We start from the raw sequence: 18,595 nt of genomic DNA on the forward strand, positions 1-18,595 counted from the left end.
GTTTTTTCCTGGCCTATTTCACAGCCAAGAGCCACAAGGTAAGACTGTCCGGGGGTTAGGCTGATGGCCCCTGTGAGCCAGACCGTCCAGCTTTAAACCCCAGACTTACCCCCTATTGGCTGTGTGACCTTGGGCAACTCTCTCAACCTCTCTGTGTCTCAGTTTCCCCATCTATACAATCAGAATGATGACAGGGGAGCCTGGGTGGCTCAGTTAGTTGGGCGTCCCACGCGGTGTCACGGTCGGTTGTGGGACTGAGCCCTGCGGTGGGCTCCACGATGGGCGTGGGGCCTGCTAGGAATTCTCTCCTCTTCCTCTGCCCCTGCCCCACTCAAGTGCTCTCTCTTTCTCAAAAAGAAATAGAATGATGACAGTGTCTTTCACATGGAACAGTAGCAATGAGTCAACGTGGGGATCAGCAAACTACATTCCAGGGGCCAGATTTGTGCGTGTGCAGCGGGCTCCCCCCTCGGGGCTCGATCTCATGGCCGAGAGATCACTCACGACCTGAGCCGAAACCAAGAGTCGGAGGCTTAACCCACTGAGCCACCGAGGCACCACTGGTCTTACATTTTCTTTTCTTTTTTTTTTTTTTTTTTAACGTTTATTTATTTTTGAGACAGAGAGAGACAGAGCATGAACGGGGGAGGGGCAGAGAGAGAGGGAGACACAGAACCGGAAGCAGGCTCCAGGCTCTGGGCCATCAGCCCAGAGCCCGAAGTGGGGCTCGAACTCACGGACCACGAGATCATGACCTGAGCTGAAGTCGGACGCTCAACCGACCGAGCCACCCAGGCGCCCCTGGTCTTACATTTTCTAATGGTTGGAAGAAATCCAAAGAATAAGATTTCGTGACGGGTGAAAATTATGTGACATTTACACGTCGGTGTTCATAAATAAAGTTTTATTGGGACACAGCCCGTCTGTTCACATGCTGTCCCTGGTGGCTTTTGGCTTTCAAGCGACAAGGGCAGAGCTGAGTAGGTGCATCAGGGACCATCTGGTTGGCAACGCTGAAAATATTTACTCTCTGCCTCTTTACACAAGTTTTTGACCCCTGAGTAACTTTGAATAGTGCGGGACACAAAGGGAGCTTGGTGCACTTGTCCTCGAGATCACGACCTGAGCCGAAGTCGGACGCCCAACCGACTGGGCCCCCCAGGTGCCCCTGTTTTCACATAACAGACCCTTCTCCATGATTTGCTGCCCGCTGGGTCCTGTTCTAGGCACTTGGCAAGCGTGAACCTACTCGATCTACAGCTACTCCGATCCCGTTTTACAGACGGGTAAACTGAGGCTCAGATGGTTGAGGCGACTGGCCCAGTGTCACGCTGCCAGAATGTGAACCCAGGCTGGGTGGCTCCTGTCTGTGGCTCGCCTGCTTCCTTATTCCTTGAGGTAGAGACCCAGGAGGCAAATCCTTGTGTCAAAGGGAGACAGGATGGAAAGATTCTGGCTGCTCCCCGGCGAGTTGCTGCCCGTGGATGCACATGGAGATCACTCAGGGCCAGCGTGGGGTTTGACGCTCCAAACCTAACTTCGGCCTCCCGAGGGCAGGCCCGGGAGTCTGACTTTTGCTGGGACAATTGGCCATCCCCGCCAGATAGGGGAGCAAGGATCCCTGCTCACAACCCAGATGCAGCGGCTGTGCCCCGGACCCCGAGCTGTTTCTCTCTCCTGGGCCTGGGGGGCGTGGCCAGCAGGGTTCTGCTTATCTAGCTCCCGTGCCCTTTACCCCTCATGTGCCCACTGCCTCCCCCGCCCCCACCTGCCCTGTCTGAAAGGATGCCTCCACACTTCCCGCTTGTTCAGGCTCGACCCCTCAATGGGAGGCAGCTAGAACCCCCCCCCCCCACCAGATCCCTGCCGGTGGGCATGTGAAATGGTGCCACCACTTTGGAAAACAGTTCGGCACGTTCTTGAAAGGACACACACCCGCCCCCATGGGATCCAGCCTTTCTTCTCCTCCTGGAAAGGAGAGCGGGCGGCCGTGCACACACTTCTGCACGAACGCGCTTGGCCGATGGCCCCTTCCACGCCCAGACATTCGCCAGGAGGGCCGAAAGGGAATGTCTGGAAGACTGCGCCCAGAGGTCCTCGAAGCTCTATCTGTAAATCAACACCGCAGGTGGCCATCGGCAGGTGAGCCAGATAAACCAGGGCGACCCATCCAGACGGTGGGACCCTAGCCAGCGATAAAAAGGCATAGGTGACCGAATGGCCGAACCCCAAAATAACTATGCTGAGCGGGGCGCCCGGATGGCTCAGTTGGTTGAGCGTCCCTTTGGCTCAGGTCATGATCTCAGGGGGCGAGAGTTCGAGCCCCACATCGGGCTCTCTGCAGTAGGGCGGAGCCTACTTCCGATGCTCCGTCCCTCTCTCTCTCTGCCCCTCCCCTGCTCGTTCTCTCCCTCTCTCTCTCTCTCTCTTGAAAATAAATAAACATTAAAGAGACTTATGCTAACATAGAGAAGCCAGACACACGGCCGTGCCCATGGGTTTACTGCTCGTCCGGGGCTGCTTTGGGGCTACTGGGGCAGAGTTGAGCAGAAAGGGACTAGGGGTAATTAGCTGCAGAATGGGGCTAGACATGCCCCCCACGTCACCGGGTCAGTGCCTGCAGCTTGGCCCCGTGTGGCTCTGGCTGTGTTCGTGCACGAATGCTGGAAGTATGTCTTCAATGATTCAGCGGTTCGGGTTTGCTTTCTGCTTCCCTTCCGTCACAAAGCATCTTGGACCTCAGTTCACGTCAGCGCTGTGATTGAGCAACCCTGGGGGGGGTGTGCGTGTGTGTGCCTGTGTGTGTGATTCTACTAACTATGTGCATTTACGTGTTTAGTTACTTAAAAAACATATTTCAGACATACGCATACAAATACACAAACATGCATCGTATACTAAATCATAACATATAATACATAAACGCATCTACATTTCACGTTATACATTTTACATGTATATATAATACATACCAGTATATTACATACATATATATGATTTGGGGGTTTTTTAAGTAGTTTTTTTCTTCTCTTTTCTTAATGTTTAGTTTTGAAAGAGAGAGAGGAGGAGGAGGAGGGGCAGAGAGCGGGGACAGAAGATCTGAAGCGGGCTCTGAGCCATCAGTACAGAGCCCAATGCAGGGCTCGAACGCAGGAACCGTGAGATCATGGCCCGAGCCAAAGTGGGACGCTTCACCGACTGAGCCACCCAGGCGCCCCTATATGATTGGCTTTTCAAAGCGGATTTTACGGGGCTCCTGGGTGGCTCAGTGGGTGAAGTGTCTGACTTGATTTGGGCTCAGCTGCTTGGGATTCTCTCTCTCCCCCTCTTTCTCTGCCCCTCCCCTGCCCTCTCTCTCTCTCTCTCTCTCTCAAAATAAATAAGTAAATAAGAGGGGACTTTACAAGGCCTTTGATCCCTCTGAAACTTTCATTGATTCAACAAATATCTCTTGACCACCTACTATGCAGCAGGAGCTGTTCTCCGTGCCCGGGACGGAGCAGTGAATCACCCCGATGGACATCCCCGCACCCCCTGCGTGGGGCCACAGCTCCCTCTGGCACGTAGCTCTGAGCTGGTGCTTCCGCCGTTTGCTTGGGCTTCAGATGCTAGAATGAGTTCAATCCCAGTCCGCCCCATGACTTACCGTCGTCATCGCTCCATTTATCAGTAAATTTTACAGTCTGCTCATGGAATAAACACCCGCCAACTGAACACCACCTGGATAAACAGAATTTTAGCAATAACCCCATCCTGCTCTCTGACTCCTCTCCCTGAAGTAACCCCACCCCGCGATCTGGAATTGATCCCTTCCCCCGCTTAAAGATAACTCTGTCTCAAACGGTTGTGACCCCCAAAATATCATTTCCATTTCAAGTATCATAACTTCATAAAGAGACTATCATGCTGGGGCCCCCGGGTGGCTCGGTCGGTTGAGCGTCGCCGCACCCAATGTCACGTTGTTCGGTCCCTCCGTGCTGTTCGCCTGGGGTGGGAACACGGCCGGGCTGCTCATTAATACGCCTGTTGGTGAATTTCCCACAGTGCACCTCTCCCTTCTCCCAGCGATGGGCACTTGGCTTGCTTCTGGGTTTTTGCCTTCTTCGCAGGGCAGTGATCACTGTTCCCGGAGGCAGCGAGCAAGGGCTCCTTGTGGAGACGTACCTGGGAGAGGAAAGGCCACGTTATGTGGCACATGAATATTCAGTGTTGTGATGCACGTCCGTCCGTTTTCCAAAGCGCTTGCAGAGTGGAAGAGGTCCGTGTAGTCACAGGCTCTTGGGCGTTTGGTGTTGTTGGGCATTTTAAAGGTTGTTTTGAGAGAGAGAGACAGAGACAGAGACAGAGAATCCCAAGCAGGCTCTGCACCGTCAGCTCGGAACCCGACACAGGGCCCCAACTCTCGACCATGAGATCATGACCTGAGCTGAAACCAAGAGCTTAACCGACGGAGCCACCCAGGCGCCCCATGGAACTTCATTCTTTTTAAAGACTGTCTCGTTTCATCAGGAGGCTGTGCCATTATGGGTCGCCTGCGTTCTCCACAGGAGCAAAACTGATCCCGAGGGGGACGGGGACGGGGGCGGTGAATAAAATCTTCTTCTAATGTACAAAACACAGGTCTACATACAGTAGGAAACAAACATGCAGTATACCTGTGGTGTTAAAAGTGGATGAGAGATGGGGCGCCCGGGGGGCTCCGTCGGTGAAGCATCCGACCTTGGCTCAGGTCATGATCTTGTACCCCGTGAATTGGAGCCCCGTGTTGGGCTCTGGGCTGACGGCTCAGAGCCTGGACGCCACTTCAGATTCTCTCTCTCTCTCTCTCTCTCTCTGATTCTCTCTCTCTCTCTCTCTCTCTGCCCCTCCCACCCCACTTGTACTCTCTCCCTCCCCCCCCCCCCAGTCTCTCTTGCTCTCCCTCTCTCAAAAATAAATAAATTTTTTTAAAAAGTTGATGAGAGATGATTAGGAAATAAAAAGTCTAAAACAGCTCCAGGGTGCATATAATGAAAAAAAGGGCTGAGAAACGCCGTATGGCCATTTTCACAAGCATACCGCAATGGCATCTTCAGGGGCACGAATACGTCGTAGAAGTTCGCGACAGACTCCCAGAAGTTAGACCATAAGGTCGAACCTTGTCTTAGGCCTCCGCCGCGCATGCCAAACGGCTCTCCCAATTCATACCCACGTTCACCTCCAAGCCGTTTATGAAAATGCTTGTTTCACCACATCCTCACCAGCACTAGCTTTTATCAGTTTAAACATCTTTACCTACTTTCTTTGATGAGTGCCAAAGCATACGGTGTTTTCTTCCTGTTTGTTATCCTCTCTTTGGTCTGCGTGAGGCTGGACACTTTTCACGCGTTGACGAATCCCTTCCGTCTCCCAGGAATGAAACAGAGTGAAAGAACTTCAGGCCAAACATCTGGAGGAAGGGGGGGGCTTTGCTCCACAGTGGCAGAAACTCAGCTCAGCTGTGTCCTAGGGTTAGACAGGAAGCAGGAGGTGATGGTCTGAGAGATTCTCAGCCTATTCAGATCACAGAAGAAGCTGAAATGATGCGATTCAGTCAGGAAAGCATCCTCTGGACTAGCTGGGTGACCTCAGGGACCTATCTAAACCTCTCTGAGCCTCAGTTTCCTTATAAAACGGAGATGGAGTTATAGGGCTGCTACGAAGGTAACTGAGCAGGCTCACATACAGCACTGTTCCCACAGCCCAGGGGTGGCCTCCTGGGGGAAACGATGGGTGGGGGCTCCGTCTGTGCCGCCCCCTGTTGTCCCCTGGACCCCAACCCCTGGGATCTGGCTGCTATCAACCCATTCCCCCCCTTCCTCTCAGGTACCTAAGAGGGAGGGACAGAGGACTCAAGCTGGGGATTAACAGAGGCAGATTAGAGATGAGGAAGGAGGGTGGAGAGGGGGAGAGAGACGCAAGGAGGGTGGGGGAAGGGGTCGCTATCCCCTTAACCCTTCCCTTGCCAGAACCAGAATAGGCACCCCATTTCCTCCGGCTTCAAGTTTGTGAGAGGCAAGGCCACCTGCACAGCGTTCCCCTCCCCCCAGCGGAGCGCCCTGGAGAAGGCGCCAGGATTAGGGTCCTCGGGCTCCCGACATGCCGGTTGACCAGGGGAAAATGAGGTGCCCTCCGGGCCTCAGTTTTCCCTTCTGAAAACCTACGAGAGTGTGCACATGGGATGAGACCTCAGGCCTCAGAGTGGGTGCTCCCGGCCCGGTGGAGATCCGCTATGTGCGGGCCGAGGCTTACTGAGCACCTACTGTGTTGGCAGGGTAGTGTCACATCTCGTTTGCTCGAGATTTCCCAGCCTCTGGGATCACAAGCGGCGCGCACAGAACCGCAGAGTCAACTTCCAGAAGCCCCCAGAGTCAGCCATGGCTCCAGAAGGGCGGCCCAGGGCCCGATTCTGGTCGTGAGATGCCGCCTGCCCCCACCCTCAACCCTGGCGTCCTCCCTGGGGGAGCTGGGAACCACTTCCCCAAAGGGGTCCCTGAACCCCGGAGCCCCCAGTGCGGGGGAACTGGGGTCGCAGGCACAGGGAAACCCGGACCGAAGGATGATAACAGAATCTTCTCCACCCACCGGGCTCGGGCGAGACCCCTCCCGTCGTCCCCCAGGTGCGCCAGACGCAGAGCAGGGGAGGGGGGGAAGGGGGCGGCGCCTGCTCTGCGGCGGCCGGAGGAGGGGGACTGCGGGAGAGCGCTTAGGGGTGGGGGGGCGCTGCGGCACAGCGTCCCAGCTCTCGGCTGCCCGCTCGGCAGGGGCGGGGGGGGGGGGGGGCTGACCCTCCTCGGCCCCGCCCCTCCCCCTCCCCCCCCCCCCCCCCCCCGCTGCAGAGGCACCACCATTAATCCTGACCCGGGGAGGGGGCGCCCGCTCACCCCCACCTGTGAAGCCGCCGCGCGCCCTCCCCGCCCCCCGCCCCGCTGGAGCCCCTGCGGGACCCGCAGGGCCCCCCAGGTCTGTCGTCCTCGGTGTCCGAGTCTCTGTCTGCGTCCCCATCTGTCCCGTCTCCCCCCCCCCCCCCGCTCTGCCTGTTGTGACTGCGTGTATCCAGGACACCTGCACTCGCTGGTCTGGGTGGCTGGCGCAATCGCCGGGGGGGGGGGGGAGAGGGGTCCTGGGGGGGGGGGTGCAGGTCAGTCCGAGGCCCGGAGTGTCTTCCTAGGGTTGTCAACCTGGGCGAGCGTCCAGGTGACACCCTACAGGCTGTGAGTCTGTGTACGGGACAGCGTGGCGGCTGTGGCTGTCTGGGTGACACCCGCAGGCTGTGAATATGTGAGTCCCCGAGCGTCTGGCTGGGTGACACCCGCAGGCTGTGTGAGTCTGTGTTCGTGGCAGCCCGCAGGGGCTGTGCGTCCGAGACACCGCATCGGCTGCCAGCGCGGGTCCCCGTGTGTCTGGATGACACCGCAGGCTGTGTGTGTCGTGACGAGTGTGTGGGTCTGCGCGCGTCGGAGTCGAGGAGGCCCGGGCCGCGAGTGTCCCCGAGCCCTCTGCGCGCGCGCGCGCGTGTGTGTGTGTGTGTGTGCGCGCGAGCGCGCGCGCGCCGCGGCGAAGGTGGGTCCGCGTCCTCCGCAGCCCGCCCGACCCGGGCCCCGCGACCCGCCGCGGCGGCCGCTTGCTCGGCCTCCCCTCGCGCGGGGCCGGGCCGGGGATGGAGCCGCAGCCGGAGCCGCCGCAGCCGGGGCCCGGGCGCGGAGCGGCCTGAGGCGCGGGCGGCGCGCGGGGCCGGGGGGAGGGCGGGCCGAGGGGAGGGTCCTGCGGGCCGGGGGGGCGGGCGCGGCGCGCCCCCCTCCCTCGCGCGCTCGCTCCCTCCCCCGCGCGCCCTCCCTCGCCGCCTCCTCCCGCCGCCTCCGGCCCCCCCTCGCCGGGGACCGAGCGCGCTCGCTCCGGCGCCGGCCTCGCCTCCTCGCAGCAGCGCCATGGTACGTCGCCGCCCCCACTTTCGTTTTCGCCCGGGGAGTTTTTGGGGTGGTGCGTGGGCTCCCGGCGAAAGTTGCAAGGTCTGGGGGGGCGGGGGGCGGGGGCCGCCCGGGGGAGGGGCTCCAGGCGGGGACCCCCCCCCCCCCACCGCCCGCCGCCGCGGGACCCCCGCCCGCCGATCCGGCCCCCCCCCCCTCGCGGCTGGGGGCGGAGCTGGCGCGCGGGGCGCAGCGGGGGACCCCAAGTGGGGGGCCCCGGGCTGGCGCAGCGGAGTTGGCGATGAGGGCGGGGCTCCCGGGAGAGGGTCCCCCCACCACCACCCCACACGCGCGCGCACACACACACACACACCCCAGACCCGGCTCCCGCCTCCTCCCTGGCCCGGCCGCAGGCGGGAGGGTGCGGCCCGGAGCGCACGACCCCCGAGCGCGCAGCCCGCGGGGGAGAGCGGGCCGAGGAGGGGGCGCCCGCCCCGGCCGTGCGGGGCGGGGGTCGCGGCGGCCCCCGCGGGGCGCCCCGGGCCGGGCGAGCGCCGCGCGCCAGCTAGCGGAAAATGGCCGCTGCGGAGAGGGGCGGAGAGCGCGCAGCGGCCGCCGCCGGGCGCCTTGAACTTGGAGCCCGGCGGGCGGCCGCGCCGGGCGCCGCGCGGGGGCCGCCACCCGGCCTGCTCCTGCGGTGCCCGAGCCCCGCCCCCGGGCCGACCCCGGCCCCTCCACGGCGCGCGCCGGGTCCCAGCCGGGAGGGGTCGCCGGGTCTCGGCCCGGCGCGCCCCAGGCCCGCCAGCGTCGGTGGCTGCGCTCGAGGGTTCCGGTGTCCAGTCCGAGGGCGTCGGGGGCAATCCGGCGCTCGAGGGGTGCGTGCGGGGGCTTCTGTGCTCCGGGACGGGTCAGCACGGAAGCCGGGAGTGCGTCCGCGTGTCTGTATGGCTGGGTAGTCCCGCCTCTGCGCAGGGGTCCGTGGGTCTCGAGGCGTCGAGTCCTCTCCTTTATGTGTCTGTGTGTGTCTGCGCATCCACGTGGCTGTGCGTGTTGTGCTGCGTCCGTGTTGGAGCATTGTGCGGCTGAGGGGTAGTGTGTGCGTGTCTGGGTAACCGTGCGTCCCTGTGGGAAGGTGTCGTGAAGCCGTACGGCGGAGTGTGTGTCCCCGAGGGCCGCGATGTCCCTGGGTGACCCGTGGGGTGTCCCCAAGTGAATGTGTGGCGGTTAGGGGGTTGCCGGTGAGTGGGGAACTTCGGTCATGTGGCTGCGTCCCCGGGGACACTTGGGTGTCTCTGTGAGCGTGTGATTAGCGCTGAGTGACTATTCCTGGGGATGGGTCTACACTCTCCCTCGCCCCCCCCCCCACTTCCTTTTTTCCTGTAACCGGGATTGCTGAGTGAGGGACGGGTGTTTCCTCTACCGTGCCAAAGCCCTGTCCCCTCATCTCACCCCCCCACACACGGTCCCCTCCACTTCCCCCTGACTCGGGGTACGCCACACGCTGTCCCCAGGTGGTCCTGGCTTGCGATTCGGCGCGAGGTGGCGCCGGGACACGATCACACGGTGGCGGCGGCGCCTTCTCCCGCCAGGGGCTGCGCGTGCGCGGGGACCTGCCCCGGAGGGAGGCGGGGCGGCGGGGGTCCCCTGACTCCGCGGGCGGAGGAGGTCCCGAGGGATGGCCGGTTACAGAAGCGAAGCGCTTGGGGCCAGGTCGGGCTCAGGAGAGTTGGCCAAGGACACCCCCTGACCCCCCTATGCTGGGAGCCACCCCCCCCCCTCCGGCCCTGCCTCCATGCATTTGCCCCCTTCTAGGCCAGACCTGACGGGCACAAAGTGTTGTTTTCCCCCCTACAGGGGAATCCCCGCCGCACCCCCACCCCCACACCAGGGAACTTTATATAATTTTCTAAATATAAAAGCACCACGGCCAGACCGGAGTCTCTGCCTTGTTTCTTTGAACCTGCATCCCATTTTGGGGGGGGGGGGCTGTTTGGGAAGGGGTGAAAGGGCTCCCCCATCAGGGTCACATAGTCTGCTCACCTTCCCACCCGCGGCCAGTCACGCCGGGTCCTCACCCTCCCCTGCACTCTCGCTGCCAGCCCCCAGACACGACACTCCCGGGGACACCTGGTCTGCCCTGCCCGACACCAGCCTGTCCCACGGGTCGCCTGGTGCAGTGGGACACATCTGTACAGGACCATTCGCACGCCCACGCCCCCCACAGCCTGTCATGGTACACAGTTGGTGGCCACGGGTGTACATGACCCCCGGCACCCAGAAAAGCACGTGCAGACCCACACTGACCCTCGCGGGCACAGGCACCTGTGCTTGGGAGGGTCGAGGGACAAACCGCCCCGCCTCCCCCCACCTCCAGGCGGAGCACCAGGCTGGCCCTGGGGAGGGGTTGATGGGGCAACCATGGGGGAGGAGCTCAGGTGTTGGTGTGCCTTGGGCCACTGCACACGTGTGTGTATGTGTGCACGTGTGTGTGATACGTGAGAACCTGTGTGGCACGGCGTTCTGTGTCTGTGTCCTAGCCTACCTTCACGTGAGACCAAAGACCTTAACATCCCTTCTAGGACCTCAGTTTCTTCTCCGTAAAATGGGGACACACACGGGCCGAGGAGGGTGACCCTGTCATAGGTGTGCGTGGCCAAGGCCTGGCGTGGCGCTGGGCCCTCTGTTCTCTGGGTGTGGTAGCCATGGAGTTACCTCGTGGGCACCTATGGTCCCTGCCTGAGCTGCTCTGTGAATTCCACTCCCTCTTTAAAAAGTTTGCTTTTAGTTCCACAAACCATCGCTGGGCATCTCAAGAGGACACACAAGTGTCCCAAGTGAAAACCAGCCTTCCTCACCATCCCTCCCTGTGCGGGACCCCACTCTGGGGAAGAAGCTAGATTTTCGTTCAGCCCTGCCTGACCCGTGGCACAGGTGAACAAACACATAGTCTCATAAACTGATGCTGACCTATTTTTAAAAAACAATCCCAAATGGGGTGTTCAGTCTACCTGGCGGCATTTACAGCTGGGGGGTGGGGGGGGGGAGGTCTCACCCGGGACTGCTGTGCCCCAGGAGACACTGGACAATGTCTGGGGACACCCGGGGTCGTCGGGACTGGGGGAGCACGCTCAGTCCTGAGCTGGCCCGAATTGTTGGCGTTAGAGACTAGCATAGAGCGGCGGTCCACAGACTTGTGCATCCGTGTCAGGGACAGAAGACTAAAGATGGATTATAAGGAGGGCGCGTTATTTCATTTTTTAGCCACCGAGCTAAATTGTGCTCCGGAGGGCCAGGAGCTAAACCTGCCCCCCGCCCCTTCTGGGCCTTGGAACAAACAGGTCCAAATGCACCGATCGCTTTGGAAAGAAACTCAGGGCAAGCATTTGCTGGCTCACCAGGGTAGTTCCTACCCTTCGCCCTTTTTCACTGAGGGCAAAGCGGAGGGACACAGGGGAGTTTAGCTGCTGGCCCAGGAGAGGCAGACCTGGCCGCGACCCTGCACGGTAGCTGGCCTGCTGTGTGAGCACTGCAGGACCCCTCCGACCCGAGCCAGAATAGATAGACATGTGACAGTTCGCTGGTGTCTGTGAACTGGCAGAAGGTTCTACCGTCTTCCGCCACTAATGGCGTCAACGGTGGTCACACAGGTAACCCCAGGACCCCTATCTCACCAGCCCCCCTCCATGCGTCCTATACTGCTGCCGTTGTACAGATGTGGAAACTGAGGTTCCCAGAGGGGTAGTCTTGTGCTCTCCAGACTTCACCTTGGAAAGGAGCTCAGCTTGCTGGCAGGGCTGGGAGGAGGGGAGCCAGCTGGGAGGACGCTCTGAAGTCAAGTGTAACTTTTAAGTGTCTGTGACTTGGGGGTTCTGGGCTCTATGCGTTGCTAGCCATTTTAAAATAATAAAATACTGCTTTATGTTAGGTTGGCGTTCGGATTCCTAGACGCCTGCCCTCCCCCTTCATCCTGGGTTTTTAACACCGACCCCCCCCCCCCAGCCGCACAAGGGGTTTTTAAATAAAATATTTGCGAAGTGCTCATGATGTGCTAAGCACTGTTTGTTTGCATGACAGACGCCCGCCTGCAGCGGTGGCCCCAGGAACAGGCGTTCTGTAGGAACCCTCCTCCCTCCTAGTCCAGCGCCGGGACCCTGGGCGAGTGACTTCCTTCCTCTGGGCCTCAGTTTCCTCCCCTGTAACACGGGACGATAATAGGGTTCCTGGTACCTTCCATGCCCCTGGGCACGGGACAGCTGCCCCAAGTCGGCTGGAGGGTAGCATTTGGAGTCAGGACACTGCGAGAGACAAGTCAAAATCGCCAGGCTTTCTAAGAATGTTTCGGTGCACATTGGGTAGAGGTTCAGGCTAAGTGTCGATATGCTTATGCCCATGGACCCCACGGGGGAGGGGCGGTGTTAGTGCAGTTTACAGGGGACAACGCCAAGGGGCAGAGCGACACCTCGCCCTAGGCTGTGGAGTGGGAATAGGAGTTTCAGCCACGGAGGCTGGGAGGATTCAGGGGGTGAATGGAGAAGGGTTGAGGTCATGGTCACCAGGTGCCCTAGGGGCTGATACTGGAGGAGGGCAGGTCTGTGTCCAGTTACTCTAGAAGGAGAACAAGGGAGCTTTAGCGATGTAGGGGCTGAGGCCAGGTGGTCTGGCTCCAAGCCACTCACTGTGCCTCAGTTTCTAGATCCGTGAAATGGGCACACGGCTGGAGTGCCAGGAGAAATCGCTGGGCACCCAGGGAAGAGGCTGCAAGGGTCCGTCTGGCCAGCCTTACGTTCTGGACACATCCTCCTGGGATGTTGAGGAGACTAATGGGGGATGCCAACCCCTCCCCCCCTCCGCTCCCCCCCTCCCCACAGTTCCCCTTTGGTGCTAACTGGAAAGGTGAGAGCAGATTTCTGGAGGCTCTGGGTTAGCTGGGAACTTTCTCGGGCTGGTAGGTGCAGGGAGGTCACTTGGAGCGCAGCCCCTGTGCCCGGGCAACTGCAGCCCATGTCTGGCTCTCAGGGGAGCAGGGGCAGAGGTGCCGAGGGACCCCCCCTCTCCTGCCATGCACCCCGGGTCGTACATCTTTAAGGGGAAAGACGCGCGCTGGCGCTGGGCCTCTGCACACGTCACTTCTTCATTCTTTCCCTCCCCCCCCCCCCCAACTTGGCTCTTTTCTCCAACTTCCCGGCCAGCACGGGGAGGGTTGGCGGGGGGGGGGGGGGGTCTTAAAAATCCACCTCTGGCCCCAAAGTGTCCAGCAACAGCCCAGCACCCCCTCCCCACTTGGCTCGGGTGGGCGGTCCTGGGGGACCCGTGGCGGCCGGTGGGTCCCCGGTCCGGTGCCGGGGACCAGGGCGGCTCGTAATTCGTAATAATAGCAATGATGGGGGTTCATGGGGCACGGGGGGGGGGGAGCGGGGGGGAGCGGCTTTCCTTCCCCGCTCGCGCTCTTTTTTTCCCTCGTTTCTTTGAAAGTTGGATGTTGAGAAGTGGGAGGTTCGGGTGGGAGGGGAGGGAAATTGGGGGGAGGGAGGGGGGAGGTTGCCAGAGGGAGGAGAGACAGAGACACGGAGAGACAGAGACGGAGGAGGAGAGAAGGAGGGGGGACAGGAAAGGAAGAGAGAGGGAGAGCGAGCGAGCGCGGGAGGGAGGGAGGAGGGAGACCGAGGGAGGAGGCGGCGAGGAGCGCGCCGGCCGCGGCCGCGGGGGGGGGTTTGGAAAAATGACTCAGTAAGTTCAGCGCGCCCGCTCCGGCCGGCCCTGCGCCTCCCGCCGCGCCCGGGATGTATTCGTCCCCGCTCTGCCTGACCCAGGTACGCCCCGCGCCCCCCGCGCCCCCCGCCGCCTGGCCCCGGACTCGGGAAGCCCGAGGAGGCGGGACGCGAAAGGCGCGCGTCCCTCCCGCCGCCCCGCCGGGGCGCCCCCGCCGCGGGGCCGGGGGCCGGGGGCCGGTGGGGGATGGGCTGGGTCGGGGACCCCCCCCCCCCGCCCCGACCCTCCCCCGGGACTCCCGCCCCGCCCCCCGGCGCCCAGGCCTCTCCCCCCACCCCCCACCCCACGCGGACGCGGGGCTCGGGGAGCAGGCTCGCCGGACGCGCGCCCCCATTCCACCCGGGAAGGTCTGGGGGCGCCCGTCGCCCCGAGAGCCGAAGGCGGGCTCTGCGTGACCCCCCCCCCCACCCCACCCCTCCGCCCCGGACCCGGCCTGCCTCCAGGTGGCATCGAGGGGTCCTGGCTGGACCCCCCACTCGGCACTCTCTCGGGGAGAGGATCCCTCGGATGTGCTCCCCAGACAACCCCCCGCCCCCCCCCCCACCAAGGTTGTGCCCCGCCACCCCAGCCCCGGGACGCCTTTCCCCCCATTATTGGCCCACGTGTGCGTGGAGGGGGAGGGGGCGCGCGGAGTTGGAGGCGCCAGCAGCTGGGGGAGGGGGCGCGCTGACGTCCCGGCTCGGTCTCCCGCGCCCCCCCCCTCCCGCCCCCCGCCACCGATCTGATATTTTCGCCGCATCGATTCTGGATTGTTGAGCCGCCGCCGCCGCCGCCGGGAGGAGCCGGGAGGCCGGGCGTTCCGGGGTCTGGCCGGGGCACTGCGGCGCTGCGGACGCCCTCGCCAGCCCGGCACCTGCCCCTGCCCCTGCCCCCCTCCCGTAGCCTCTCACCCCTGGCCCCGCTCCCAGACTGCCCCGGGCTGAGCCCTTGTGCGACCGGCAAGGGGGTGCGTGGGGAGGGGGCGGCTGCCCCTGTCCCGGCCCGCACCCCGGGGGACTCCTTTCCTCCTCCAGCTCCCTGTGGGACGGCCTCCCGAGGTCTGCCTTCGAGCTCCCCCCCGCCGTGTCCTTATGTGTCTTCAGGCCGGTGGGGTTCCGGCCTCAGTTTCTCCGGAGGACTAAGACCGGTTCTGGAGACAGGGGCAGTGCGGCCTCCAGACTGTAAAGTGTAGGACTCAGGGGGGGAGTCCACCGGGAGCCTGGGTGCCCCGAGGAGCACCTTACGGGGAGCACGTGGATGCCTAGCTTGGGCCCCAGGGACCGCCAGTGTCTGGGGTGGGGGCCTATTCAGGATCCTGGGGTCTCCCTCATTCGTGGTAGAATCTTTCTTGCCCCGCTGGGAAGTTCCTGGCTCCTGTCAGCCAGCGGGAGGGCGGGCGCCGAGAGGGTCTCGGGCTTGTCCTACCCATGATCCCCTGAGTGACCTTGGGCAAGTCCCTGCCCCTATCCGGGCCTCAGTTTCCCTTTCCGAACAACTTCGGGAGGGGGGGGGTCCCCGGAAGCTGCCCCTGCTGCCCCACCTCTGCCTCCCCACTGTCCTGAGGCTCTGCACCACCGCCGCCCCCCCGCCCCGTGCCCCCCGGGAACAACTAAGGTTGCAGTCAGGGATGCGTGTGACCTTGGGCCTCCCCGTCTCTGGGCTGGTGGGGTGGCCTGGGTGGCTGCGGGTGCCCCCGCCCCCTCTGCCCTTCTCACGCTCCCCAGCTCCCGGGAGCCACACGGGGGGGGGGGGGGGGGTGCCGAGCCAGGGAGGCTACTCCAGGGGAGGAGGTTGGAAGGCCGCCTTTTGTCACCGAGCCCTGGAACTGCCCCATCAGGACTCCTCGGGAGACAGGCCTCCGTCCACGCTGCTGCGGTGGGAACCCGAGCGGGAACATGTGTGCTCAGGGGCCTGGCTTGGTGGCCGTTCCCGGGGGGTGGAGACAACAGTGAGGGATATCTGAGGCTGCCCCGTGCAAGCGACGGTGGGGGGGGGGGACACAGAGAGAGCCCCCCCACCGTGGAGGGAGGGGGAGGGGCCCAAATGCAGGGGGCACCCCTCCCCTGCTGCTCTCCTGCGTCCCCCCCCACTGAGGAGGGGTGCCCCGCAGCCAGGTGTGATCCTCAGGGGTCCCTGCAGACCCAGCCTGGTCTGGGGGCTCCCGGAAGGACCCTGGCCGCCCCACTCAGCCTGCGCCCCTCGCCAGCACCCCGTTTCTGTCTGACCACCTTCACTTCCCTCCGCCTGTCTCTCTGTCCCCCCGCCTCTGTCTCTGTGTCTCTCCCTGTCTCTGCCTCCAAGCCTGTGTCCCTCTCTCTCTGTTCCCCCTTGTGTCCTTCCCCACGTCTTACGTCTCTTTCCCTCTCTGTCTCTGTGTGTCTCTCCCCGTGTCTCCCCGTCTCTGGGCCTCCATGTCCCCCCTTTTCCCGACTAATTTTACAACCTGAGCCCATCCGAAAATAGCTTCCTTTTAGCTGATTCGACCCGGATCCTTGTCGGAGCCCGAGTGGTGGGGGGTGCGGGGTGTGTGTGGGGGGGGGGGAGGCGGCCGCCCGGTGCCAGCGCCCCTGCGCCCCCGGCCCTGCCCACCGAGGGGGGGGGGGGTGGCCACGGCGGCCCTGGAGGATTCTGGGAGCCCCGTCCCTGTTTCAATGGTGACTCAAGCACTTTTTCACTTTTACTCTCGAGAGTAACTGTGGAGCAGCCGTTACTTCCATAAATCCTGCCGGCGGGAAGGCCGGCCTCCCGCTCGCCCTGCTCTGGGCCTCCCTCCCTGCCTCCCTCCGCCCCAAGCGCCCGCCACGTTAGTTATTCCGGGTTTGGGGCCAAATCCCTCTTGGCTGCAGGGCCCAGGATTCGGCCAAGGCCACGGCCAAGCCCGGCCGCCAGGGCCCCTCCCTCATTCATTGATTCCTCCCTTCATTTCTGCCCCTCCGTCCCTCTCAGCCCCTTACGGCCGTTTCTCCAGCGGGGAGACTGAGGCTGGGACGGTGGCCGGGACTTGTGATCTGCCTCCTAGGGGCGGGGTGGGGATCGGGAATCAGTGACGTCTAGGCCTGGTGGGGGCTCTGGGGGGGTCGGGGTCCCCCAGCACCTCAGGGCTGGCAGAGGAGCCCAGACCAGAGAGGGCCAGGGCCTTCCCGGGGTGGCACAGCACAGCACGGCTGGCAAGAGTGGGCCTGGGGCCGCTTCCTGCTTGGGTGCTTAGCCGGGCCTGGGCAGGTGGACGCTCCCTGTGGGTGCCCCCCCCCCCGCCCCCGCCCCCCGCCGCCCCTGGTCTGATGGCCCCTGCTTCGCTCCTGCAGAAAGCACAACCTCGCTCCAGGCTGCTCTCTGTCTCCGAGCCTGCGTCCCTCCCTCCCTTCTCTGCGGCGGTGGTGAGGTGCCTCAGCGCGTCAGGGCCAGGCGCCTTGTAAATCACGAAGCCCGGATTCTGGCCGAGTCAGCGTTCTCTCCCTCTCTCCCTCTCTCTCTCTCTCTCCTCCCTCCCTCCTTCTCTCTCTCCCTCGGTCTCTGTTTCTCTTTCCCTCTCTGTGTCTCCCTCCGGCTCTCTGTCTCTGCCTGTCTGTCTCTCTCAGCCTGAACCGTCTGACCTGTCTCACACCAAATGCGCACAAAACACTCACCAGGTCCTGGGTCCTCCCGCCCCCCCGTCGCACGAATGCACGCGTTCACACCGACCCATACACGCGTGTGCCGCCTCGCCTAGGTGCGCCCCCTTGGTGCACGTGCAGGGGCCCCCGCGGGACTGAACCACACGCAGCCACGCGCACAGACGCACAGACGCGCGGGCTGACACCGCACCGACGGAGACACGGCCCCGCCTCGCCGCGGACGTGCCCTCACGGGGTTCCCCGAGCGGGACACCTAGGGCCCCTCGGATCCGCCTCCACATCTCGCTCAGGAGGCTCAGCACTGAGCCCCGGGCCTTCCGGCTGGGTGCCTCTGGGCAGGGGACCTCGCTCTCCGTGCCCCGTCCTCACGGTGAAGTTCAGGGCGAGCTTCAGCTGCTCGTTGCGGCCTGAGGATTCAGGGAGGCGGGTCCCCTCTGAGGTGCCCGGCGCACAGTAGGTGCTTATGTTTGCTGCATAAACGAACGGCCGCACGGGTCCACCAGCTGAGACAAGACGTGCAGGCCTGCCTTCCTCGGATGCCTCACCCTTAGCACAGCGCCTGGTATGCAGTGGGTGCCAAATAAATGTGGCTGTGATTATGGCGGTCGCTAGACTAGTAATTGGATCAAACATCTGGGAGGCCTTTCCAGCATACCCTCCCCTCGTTCTGTCACTGCTTGCTGGGCAGGGAGCCAGGCCCTGGGCTGGGTGATGGGGACAGCGGTGACCCCCGAGGGTTTTTCTCGTGGTCTTTCCTCCCCGCCGGGCCTTGTCCAGGGTCCTCCCGAGTCTGGCCAAACCCAGCGGGGTAGCAGCATCCTTCGGCGCCTGGGGTGTGTGAACGGGGGGTAATTAAGGGTGAGGTTGCTCCCACGGGGATCCGGGCGCTGGGGGCACAGCGGTGAACGACAGGGACCAAATCTGTGTCCTGGAGGGCCTGCCGCTCTGGCCGAGGACGAGGTGGCGTGTGACTGGGGACGGAGCAGGGGAAGGGAGTCACACGGGATTCAGAGCGGGCACGCAGGGTGCTCCGGGGCGTCCCAGCCATGGGGCCAGACCACGTGCTTGAAGGGCCCAGCAGCGAGGCCGAGGGGGTCAGGAGGTCCCCAGTCACAGGGACACGGGTCCGAGCCCCAGCGTGGCGCCTCCCTGGCTGCGTGGCTGTGGGTGGGTGGCCTCGGTGCTCAGCGCCTCGGTCTCTCCATCCGGAAAATGGGTGCAAGGATCGTCCCTGTCGGTAGCTCAGGAAGCGATCAGCCCCTGAAATGACTCCCTATCCGTCTCTCCCGCACCCCGGCCATCCTGCTG

At 63.0% G+C, this 18,595-nt stretch overlaps 1 protein-coding gene and 1 long non-coding RNA gene across 9 annotated transcripts in view; one reads left to right on the top strand and one right to left on the bottom strand.

Annotated features, from left to right (window-relative positions):
* Nucleotides 1-889: 889 nt before the first annotated feature.
* Nucleotides 890-6,915, bottom strand: LOC144615595 (uncharacterized). 2 transcript variants are annotated; one of them, XR_013553962.2, is made up of 3 exons: nt 5,279-6,911; nt 3,647-4,164; nt 890-1,392 (listed from the first exon to the last, which is right to left on the bottom strand). It is a non-coding gene; the product is annotated as an uncharacterized LOC144615595 (long non-coding RNA). The 2 variants fall into 2 exon arrangements; XR_014136067.1 differs by lacking the exon at nt 890-1,392 and having other exon boundaries at nt 2,469-4,164; nt 5,279-6,915.
* Nucleotides 6,916-7,327: 412 nt separating this feature from the next.
* The window catches only part of NFIC (nuclear factor I C), a 64,106-nt gene continuing 52,838 nt past the window's right edge, over nt 7,328-18,595 (top strand). For 3 of the 7 annotated variants that reach the window (XM_081791224.1, XM_081791225.1, XM_081791226.1), the window contains exon 1: nt 8,486-8,800. In XM_081791224.1, the coding sequence (XP_081647350.1) occupies nt 8,501-8,800 (300 nt within the window). In that variant the 5' untranslated portion in view covers nt 8,486-8,500. Of the gene's footprint in view, nt 7,950-8,485; nt 8,801-13,565; nt 13,736-18,595 lie in introns of those variants that run through there. The other 4 variants (XM_081791228.1, XM_081791227.1, XM_081791230.1 and 1 more) reach the window with 4 other exon arrangements.

Source organism: Panthera onca, chromosome A2 (assembly GCF_046562875.1).
Source record: "Panthera onca isolate mPanOnc1 chromosome A2, mPanOnc1 haplotype 2, whole genome shotgun sequence".
NCBI lineage: Eukaryota > Metazoa > Chordata > Mammalia > Carnivora > Felidae > Panthera > Panthera onca.